The sequence below is a fragment of the Medicago truncatula genome, chromosome 4, assembly GCF_003473485.1.
Source record: "Medicago truncatula cultivar Jemalong A17 chromosome 4, MtrunA17r5.0-ANR, whole genome shotgun sequence".
NCBI classification, from domain to species: Eukaryota; Viridiplantae; Streptophyta; class Magnoliopsida; order Fabales; family Fabaceae; genus Medicago; species Medicago truncatula.
In genome coordinates, this window is record NC_053045.1 from 59,754,586 (window position 1) to 59,765,181 (window position 10,596).

The 10,596-nt window shown below is 33.2% G+C and overlaps 1 protein-coding gene across 1 annotated transcript; it reads right to left on the bottom strand.

Moving 5' to 3' along the window:
* Nucleotides 1-592: 592 nt before the first annotated feature.
* On the bottom strand, nucleotides 593-7,766 carry LOC11438234 (kinesin-like protein KIN-7B). The gene is made up of 15 exons (XM_003609897.4): nucleotides 7,140-7,766; nucleotides 6,562-6,814; nucleotides 6,172-6,261; nucleotides 5,974-6,074; nucleotides 5,702-5,815; nucleotides 5,536-5,617; nucleotides 5,232-5,299; nucleotides 5,011-5,070; nucleotides 4,807-4,931; nucleotides 3,928-4,123; nucleotides 3,214-3,297; nucleotides 2,753-2,842; nucleotides 1,782-2,684; nucleotides 1,160-1,464; nucleotides 593-1,041 (listed from the first exon to the last, which is right to left on the bottom strand). The coding sequence occupies exons 1-15, from the start codon at nucleotides 7,455-7,457 to the stop codon at nucleotides 717-719; spliced, it is 3,114 nt and encodes a 1,037-aa protein (XP_003609945.2). The 5' UTR covers nucleotides 7,458-7,766; the 3' UTR covers nucleotides 593-716.
* Between the last annotated feature and the right edge of the window lie 2,830 nt (nucleotides 7,767-10,596).

Here is a 10,596-nt window from a genome sequence, read left to right on the forward strand (position 1 = left end):
ATTTTCCTAAACACGTCTAAAAAAAAATCATGAAAAAATTTAACATGAAATTGCATTTTGAAGAACCCCTTTGATTTTGACCAAGTCAAAGATATCAAATTTAATGACTTAGATGCCACACGTGTATTATATTATCTGAGTAAATTACATTTTTGACCCCTAACTGATCGGCGATATTGGCCCCCCGATTTACACAAACCGACAATTTTGACCCATCACTGCATTCAGCCGGTCAAAATCAAAGGGCATGTGTCACATTTGCAAGAGGGACTGAAATTGAGGGGCAAAAGTGCTATTTTGAAAATTTGGGGTTAAAATCGTTGGTTTGTGAAAGTTGGGAGGACAAAATTTTTATTCTTAGAAGAAGTGCTTAGGAAGAAAAAAGCAAGCTGAAAGAGGGCTAGCAAACCTTAACCAATATGCGAGCTACAATCTGAGAACTCATTTTCTCAGGTTCAAACTGCAACAATAAACAAATAAACTGCAAGTGTTCCTTATAAAATGACATTTCTTAAGTTTAAGGAACACAATCTACTATCTAAATGAGCTCCATTCTCCTAAGAAAAATAACAGTAATATAAAAATAGCTGCGTATTTAATATAACTATATTGAAGATGCTATAATATTTTAAAGACATTTACAATATCATATTGTAAATGAGCTCCATTCTCCAACTATAATCATATAATTGAAAGACATTTACAATAGTTCGTGTTTACAATTTTAAAAGATTTGATATAAAGTTCCACCCTGCCCATGTTTTCCTATTATGAGGGCTAGCAAAGTTCAAAGCAAACATGTCCTTGCTATTTTCATTAGATACACAAAAATCAACGAGCTTTGCTACAATTTCTGCGCTGTCTTGTATATGCTGCATGTCATAAGGGTTCATCCACAACTTATTTACAAATTGCAGCCTCCTTTGTTTTCCTACTGGAGGAACTTCCCATCTTGAATAAAGTAGTTCCCTCTCCTCGGCTGTAAGTTTACAGTTCACCCTCTTGGCAAGATACTCCCTTTCTTGCTTCAAAGCTTTGATGCTGCATTTGACGATTAATCAGTAGTAAAATCTCAACACTATTTTCTGAAATAAACCTTTTGAAAGACACTAATTATAAACATATGCATCTAATAGAATCATCAAAGACACTTGTATACCTTGCCGAAACTGAGTCTGCAGGCTCATCACCTAGAAGAGCAGGACTAGCATTCCCAAGCTCTGCCAGATGTTGTTCCAACCAAGTCAATCTTCTAAGTTCAACTTCCATATATACCTGATCAGAAGGATCTCCCCTTAATAAAAGATAAAACTGTGTCCGGTGCACCAGAGAAATGTGGCATAAATGCCATAACATGATAATTTGCTTTCTCTGCTGTTCAAATAGTATGTGCCATGATAAAGGAGATCGATCAATTGTATCCATTTCTTCAGTTATAGACTTGTTTGCTTCAAGCTCCAAAACCTATACCAGTGCAAAGGAAAAAAGCATCAACGTCAGTATATTATATATATTATTAACATGAATGAATTACAATGAAGTTAAACTTAAAAAATCAGCAGTAAGTATAGTGCTAAAGTAACTCCATCATTCCAAGTTATTTTCAGATACAAGTGGTTTTTAAAATGTCAAATTTTTCAATATATATTCAATAATAACTATAGTTTGGCAGGGGAAACAAAATGAAGATGGTTGAATGCGGAAAACAAAACTAAGATGAAGAAAATATACATGGCAGCACCATAATATATATAATAAATAGTGATTCTATCAAATCTTGCCTGGCAAACCAGAAGTTGCTTTTGGTAATGCAGCTTAGCCACTAGCTCTTTTAACTCGGTAATATAAACCCTGAAGCTCCGAATGTTCTCCTCAGCAGCATTCTTGAACATTTTCTGAATCTTCTTCACATTCACTGATTTTGATTGCTGCGAAGCAGGGCTATCTGCCCGTGATAAAATAGAATCACAACTTTCATCATCCTTTCGTGGGGTATCTCTATGCAACCTTGCATAAGTATCACGACCAGAGGAGGAAATAATGGGTACTCTGTTCTCAATTTCATGTTCTGTTGCTTTACGATAAGAGAGAGGCGAGCAAGGAGCTCGTATTATGTGTTGCATGTTGGGGCTGTTGTTTAATTTGAAAGGAAGAGTTTTCTTCCTTCTAAGTTGGGTCTTACTGTCTGGAGTCTCCTCAGTACCAAAAGCAGATACCAGTTTGTCTATAGATTTCTGAACACTTTCTAGCTTCCTCTCTAAAGATGTAATAGTGTTCCCTTGATTTTTCAGCTGGTTGATCTTTTCCATCAGGTTGGTCTTGTCTGCATTCACGATTTCTTCTGCAGTAGAACTAGCAGCTACCAAGTCTTTAATTTCAGACAGTACTTTCGACATGGTTTCAGCCGTTTCTTGATTTCCAAGATTATGGGTTGCAAAATCCTTATGCAGAACTTCAAGTGCTCGGTTTGCATCCTCGCAGAGTTGCAACTGCCGATGTTCAAGCTTTTGAATTTCATCGACAAGTATTGATGGATCAGGAGAAGCCAACAAGTTCTTCAGCATTGCCTGCCTGCTTACTGTTTCCGTTCTCTCTGGAGTATGTTTACCGATAGCCAATTCATTTTCCTCAGCAAAAGAAAGACATCTGACAACTTGACTAGAGGGTCCGTAATCACTTGATCCCTGCATATATTTGAGTTAGAAGAATAAAATTAAGGGTCAAACTAATGTGTCATGATCATTCCAGATACCTTCTGAACTTTATTTGCTCTTCTTTCAAGATCAAGTTGACATTGCGCAAGGTCTCTCTGTCGCCTCAGATCTTCCATATCCTTTTCCATCTGCAATTTCCATGAAAAGTGAGAATAATTACATAAAACTCAAGAAAAGTCAGTTTTCTTATATTTTTAAAATAATAAGCAAGTCTTTTACAGTTTATGCTAGTCTTCTAGACTAGAAGAGCAGCCGATCTGAAGCTACTTTACAGGATTTGATAATCAGTATTGCTACAAATTCCAAGACTTCCGTAAATGTTAAAAAATATGGCTTCATTATAATTAATTGACCATATTTTGAGCTAAGAGAAAATGCAAGAACTTTGGAAAATACAATTATAATATCCATCTATAGCTGGTAAGGGTCACTAAATTTGTTTCAGGCAGTAGGCTCATATATTTTACATGAAAGTTAAGACCAAGAAAGAACTATGTACCTGCTGAATTTTCAACTCCTTTTCAGCTAGCAATGACCTTAGACCTGCATGTTCTGGTTCAGGGTTTCTTAACTCTCCTTCAACCTGTTGAAAAGCACCACCCACAAATTAGACAGACTTCTTATAATATGATTGTTTTCTTTTTTGTGAAAAATACGAAAGCAATTGATAAATGAAGTGGTATTTTGAAATAGAAGATACATTACACTGAGTATTACAGAAAAGGACATATATTTCCGAATCATTTGAGTGACACAGACTAAATTCTGTAAGTAGCACTTTTGTTTACCAATATGAAAGTGAAGTGGTATTTTGAAATAGAAGATACATTACACTGAGTATTACAGAAAAGGACATATATTTCTGAATTTCCATTTGAGTGACACAAACTAAATTCTGTAAGTAGCACTTTTGTTTACCAATATGAAAGTGAAAGACAGTATGCCGTTTATGAAAATTAGTATTCATCACTCTTAAATTATTTCAAACCATTCTATTAAAACATATACCCTTTGCACTAGTTAATTTTTGGATACCATCTGTCTAGAACTTAAATTTAGTATTACACTTGTCCATAAAATAAGAATGTCGACTATCAAACTTCTGTATACTTCTATTTAAAACAAATTTTCAGGAAAAATAAATAACAATAAATATAGAAGAGAGTGTAGAAAAGATTTTTCATATATGGTCATGTTTAGGCGTTAGTCGTACCATATTTACTCGGGCAGTATTAATGACTTCCTTTGCATTGGTAGCAAACGATAGTGTATTTCTCGTTTGCTCAACATGACTTAAGGAAGGACTCACTGTGCATATAATCGCCGTTCGAGCATTTCCTCCAAGTGAAGACTGCAAAATTCGTGTCAGTTTGGAAGTTCGGTATGATATGTGACCACTTTCTCCAGAACTGCAAAGCATAAGAAAACACCAAAAGCAGAATCAGACTCCTGTGTGTTGAGCGAAATCACATAACATTAAAGTTCTCTATTTTATCATTAAGATCCTTATATATCTCAATTTCAGATTATCTCACTTCTACATCAAACAATTTGCGGTTTTTAAATAAAAACTATCAGGAGACTCTATGTAGTGAACTGAATAGGGTTCCATCAGTACATTAGTAATCGTTCATAGCATTTGAATTTCATAATCGTTCATACCATTTGAATTTGATAATATAAGAAGCAAGTCAATACAACAAACAACTTGGAAATCTTTGGGGTTCATTAAAAGATTTTTTTTGAGGTTCTTGCTAATTTTGAAAAACGTATTTGATTATTATGAAATGTGTAAACACATTTTTAAAAATATAAACGCTTCTTTGAATATTATAAAATGTGTAAACATATTTTTTTTGAAGGTGTAAACATATTTTTATTTATATAAAATGTTTTTTTGTTTAAAACAAGTACATACTAAAAGGCCCCTCAGTATTTTTGTTTTGTTTTGTAAAGCTATGTCATGTAATCACTATGACTGAACATTTTGGTTGCTAAAAAGTTTACTTGTTGCAATCAGGCTTTTGTACAAAAAGAACAAGAAGAAACGGTAAACACATCTATTCGGATGTTCTTCAAAAATCTGCAGGACCTTAGCTGCCTGATGACTAATGCAAGTTGCAATAAACTTTTGTTAATGTGGCTTCCTTCCTTCAATCTTGTTCCACATGTATTTGTTTGAGATGCGCGTTCACTTCCAGCAAGATCCACAAAATTCTAAGAAGTCATAAACATTCATCAATGTGACTGTTTGCTATCAAGACTTTCAGGTCAAACTATGGAGATAAAAACGTACCAAACTGGCTATGTAAGATTTTACATGGTCTGGACTTTCACGATGAAAGCTCTCAACAGTCTGAAATGTTTATAAAAACATAAACAAATACATTAGGACATAAAATAAAATGCCTTGGTCTCTAACCTTTGCATTTAGTTAGAAGAGAAATGGGAAAGTTATCCCAAACAAAATACTTAAATATGCATGTGTTAGCATTTAAAGTAGTTTAGTGAGCTTACCAGCCTGATTATTTGATGTGATCTTGAGCTTTTATCATTTAAAGTAGTTTCTCCCACTTGCCTATGAGCTGCGGATACAATTTTTTTCATGAACAGTTATAGCAGTAGTAAGTGCCGACAAAGTGCTATACTTCCTACAACTCTGTTACATGGTTTATGTATACAAAGATAAATCTACTTCAAACATAAAAAATAATGAAATATAGCAGTATTATCTGAACAACATGATGACCCAGGATATTGGAGAAAACTAGGATGCATGTATTTCATACGAGACAAACTATGCCAGATTTCTAAATTACACCTTCACATATGCCAATTAAATGCCTTAGATGTTGAGCATCCCTGGCTACTTCTTCGAACAGATTTTCCACAACAGTCACTTTCTGCATGCAATAAAAAATGTTTATCAAGGAAATGTAAAGATTCCTTTGCTAACTCTAAGTAGAAGCTTTATCTATGAACTATACCTCGGTATCATCCAAAATCCGAAGAGGACCAGATTCACGATTAAGAAGGTCTATAACAGTCTCATTATAGATTTCCAAAGCGGAGATTTTCAAAACAAAATCCCTATCCGGTGTCTGTGATATCAAAAGAAGTTCATTAGCGCAAGTTTTTTAATATCAAACCTAGCAATTAGACTTGGTACATAGGATTCAAATCATGAATAGCATTTCCACATTTTTTTAACCTTCTAGAAAAATAACTGACATAAAGTGTAGTATCATTAGTCACTCACATTCTTGATGCATTCGTAGATGTCCCGGATAGCATTTTCAGTGATGCCTCTCATCGTGAACGTCTTACCACTGCTAGTCTGCCCGTAAGCAAAAATTGTTGCTGCAAGAAAATTGAAATTGTTGGATTGATCCAAAAGAGCAGTAATCGGAGAGGAGAAAAAAATCCCGATGCAAGGTTTTAGTTCGGATTAAGTTACCATTAATTCCTGAAAGTGCTGATAAGGCAACATCTTTTGCCCCTTCATCATAAACCTTCTGAGTTGAGCATGCAGGAGGAAAGACCCTATCTGTATCATCATATCATAATAACAACTGTTAAAGATATTAAATAATTAAATAAGATGAAAATAGAAACAAAAACAAATACAAGTCTGCTCCAGGAATCATAAAAATCAATTAATGCTAAGAGAATCATTACTAGCCCAGTTTTTTAAAATTAATTACCATTTATTAAAAAAAAAAAAAAAACTTAAATTCATTAATTTCATTTTATGACTATTTCAGTTCACAATTTTGAACAAACAAAACATTAATTTCTCATCTTCGGAAAGAGGAACATTGAACTTGATGCAAATTGCAATACATACCAAAAGTGTAGGATGTTGAAGGCCTCTCTTGGTTTGGATTCTTGAAAACAATGGTTTTGTCATCCAAACAATCCCAAGCAATAAGATCATACATAGCTTGTTCCTTCCTGTTTAGTGGCCTCATTCGAACCGTAACCCTAATTTTCTCCTCCCGAATTTTCGAACCTCCGGGAGTATCGGCTAGTTTTCTACGTATCTTAGACGAAGGTGTTGCCGCCATCGGTGTTTTCACCATCCTGCTCACCCTAAATTTCTGCAGATCAATAACACATCATTAATTAATCAATACTAGTAAATTTGAACACTTTCTTTCGAAATATAAAATCATTGATACAAACTAGGAAACATTTTAAATAAAGAATAATATAGCTACATTGAAAAGAGCGAATGAACCTAATATTAAGCTAGAAGCTCTAAAAACAGAAATTTTCAAATCTACGCTTCCTAAAATCTTTTTGTTTATTAAATTTTCTTGATATTTTCTTTCCGTTTTGAATTTCAGAAGAAAATTTCTAAAAAAAGAAATTGATTTTTATGAAGATATTTACTCAGTGAAATGAAAGAGAAAAAGAACTTACAAGTGAGAGAGAAGAAGGGGAAGGCTCGGTGGCGTCGTGAGTTCTTGACGGCGATCGGAAACGCATAAATGCCGGTGAGATTCGTAGGAAAAATGCAGAACGATGTCGTTTTGAGTGACAAGAGTGAAATTCTTTGAATGTTAAGTTTGGAAGAAGAATGAAAATCTTTGAATATTCATTAGTAGAAACAAAAAAAAATTGTTTAGTAACGGCTACTTTCAATGGTGGCTCTTTCCGTTCAGCACGTGCGCGCTCAGGCACGTGAATCGATACAAATGGGCTCTTTAAATTCTTGGGGCCCACGTCATCCACTTTCATGGGCAGGGCATGCCTTTGTGGGCTTTTTCTACTCGATCAAGTACATTTAACTACGAAATTATGATGGTATTATTAAATAGTAGAGATAATCACTTTTTCAATTTTGAAAGTAGTATAAAAATATGATAATGATTTGAAGATTTTTTTTTCAAGTAGTGTAATATACACAACTGTCCTTGTTGGAAGTCTTGGTGTGTGCAATAGCAACCGTTTAGTTTAGGATGGAAAATTGGTTGTAAATGCATGCATATAGGTCGTCATTTAACACGCCTGTACTATGCTTACCGCACCATCAACTTATGCTAGAATTGAAAAATAGTTACTTGATCTTCTTTCCTAAACCATACTAGTACTACGGTTTCAAATTTGTGCAATTGCAAGTCAAATTGCCCTACATTTTATTGTTAATTATGTAAAAGAGATAACTATTTTCTATCGATGATGCAAAGCACACAATAGTAAATAAGCCACTTGATTTTTTGAAGCAAACATAGCTAATGAAAAAAATAAGTTTCAAGTTACTTTATTTTGAAACTTATGAACCACACAATAGTAAATTTGTTTAATCTCCAAGTAACTTAGGAGTTGGCTGGCTGAGTTGAACACTTGAAGGGAACAAACACTAAACTAATTAGTATTGTTTAGTTTAGGGTCGTAGTTAGTACAATTGGTGGCGCTTTGAGTGTAAGAAAAGTCATTTTGCCCAACCATCAAATGAAAAACCACCTTATGAAATCTCTGTCCCCACAAAACCATCAAAGTAACCCACTGATTTTTGTAGCAAGTACTTTTTTTCCTTTTCTTTTTCTTAATTCTTACAGTACATATGAATATATATTATGCAGGCAGGCAGTGGGGTAGACATATATAGTTCAACGTCAACGACCCCACATGTTATACATTATCCAATCATCACATCTTTTTTTTCCTAAAACGAATTTATTTCAAAATTTGAGTTTTTTTTTTTAGCAAAATAGCTGCGAAGAAACTCAACAACAAAGAAGTGAAGGAAAATCGTAAATTCAAACTCGTATTTAAACATATGAAATGTTTTTTTAGAACACATTAAATATCGCTACAACTACAATTTAAGTTGTACTGCTTGTAATACAATTTAAACTCTTCTATTTTGTACATTCATAATATGATTATTACATTTTTATAAAAAATTTATTCCATTGGAATTATTATAATTTTTCATGCTATCTCATTTGAAATTAACACATAGATATTTATCCTCTCATCATTAACTCAAGAACACTTAATTGAGATGGTAAATAATCTCTATATAGATTTGAATCAAGTTCAGGGAATACAATAATGTTAAACATCTTGAATGATAGGTTTGTCATTCATTAAAATCACATCCAGTTTGATATATCAGTCTCGGCTGTTGTGCGTAGAGAATACCTGATTCATTCTATGAACTTATCTTAGTTTGTAGAGACAATGTATAATATAAGTGGTGATTGCAGTTCGAACCTCGAACACCCCACTTATTCACCTTAAAAAAGTGAATTTTTGATCACTAGACTACTTGACCAGAATAAAATTCACAAAAGAGCAAAATCTTCTATTTCTTTTTAATTTAAGATAAGTCATTTTCGCATAATTAAATGTTTTTTTTTATTTTAAAAAACTACCTTTTCTGGACAGTACATTTTTTTTCTTCTACTTGATAATGAAATGTTTTGTTAATATTTTTGACCGATCATATATCATAGTCGGTTGTTGTTGCAATGATTATCATTGTGTTTGTTATTAATCATTTTTAAAATAATAAAAAATACAGTAGGAGACAACTCTAGAGATGAAAAATAAGAGACTTTAACCTAACTGAATTGAAAGTAGAAATACTTGATGAAGAGCCATTTTAAGTGATGGAGAGACATTGTAGAGTTATTTGAATAAACAAAGGTGAACGAGTTATTTCCTTAAACTATTTAGTGAAGGTAGTTAGTTCTATAATTTAAAAGGTTTAATTACATTTTTGGTTTTCGCTTTTAGACCAACTCACAAAATTGGTCCTGCCTTTTTTAAATCGAACAAAGCGGTTTATATACTATCATGTTTTTTGCACTTTTGGTCCTTATCCCCATTTAGCTCTCAAAAACGATGATGTGTCACATTTTTTGATGAGGTAAGGACCAATAACGTTGATGTTTTTTCTACTTTTGGTCATTACCCCCATTTAAGCTTCCAAAAATGTTTTTGTTAGAAGAGAGAAGAGACCAAAAAATGTGACACATCATCGTTTTTGAGAGCAAAAATGGGATAAGGATCAAAGGTGCAAAAAACATGACAGTATAGGGATTGCTTTGTTTGATTTAAAAAAGGCAGGATCAATTTCGTGAGTTTGTCTAAATGCAAGGACTAAAAGTGTAATTAAGTCATTTTAAAAATACTATGATATTTTTAAATTTTAAGTTAATTTGTTTATGATGTGGACATTTAATCTGACGTGGCAAAATTGTTGATAATACTATAGTCGTATCAAATCAAAACATGTTCCATCATCTAGAGATTAAAAAGTGAAGACTAAAATTAGAGAGTAAAATTGCAAAATTTAACAATGTTGAAGACCAGTATCAAAACTAAGGAATTATTGTTTGACAATGTTGATTAAAATAATGTTCCTAACACTTTCATGTAACGATTCCTTCCCTAATTAATTAACTAATGGGGAGTACTTTAAACAAACCCGCGGTTGAGACAACAGTATTGAGTCGAATACTACAGGAAGGAACCACGCAAAAAATAAAGGATAGAGAATTAATTAATCAAATTGGAATAGACATAGGGAAGAGTGGATAAGGATGTGAATTTAAAAAACGCAAGTGATGAAAAGGCCGGTAGCTGTGATTGATCAATGGAGAAAAGTTGTTTTGTGAAAACAACAGCAAAACCACGACGGGAAAAGTTGGCAGTAATCATAATGAATCTTTTCCAGAAACACTGCCATATGACTAATTCAAATTTCAATTCAAATTACCGTACCTACCAAATATTTTTGAAAATTTGCTTAGGCACATTGCATAAGGATGTATCACACGAGTAAAATACGTTTTTGCTTTCTCGACAGTTAAATGTTAAGGAAAACCTCAGTAGAGGAACAATTATGCAGATAGTGGGTTCTGCA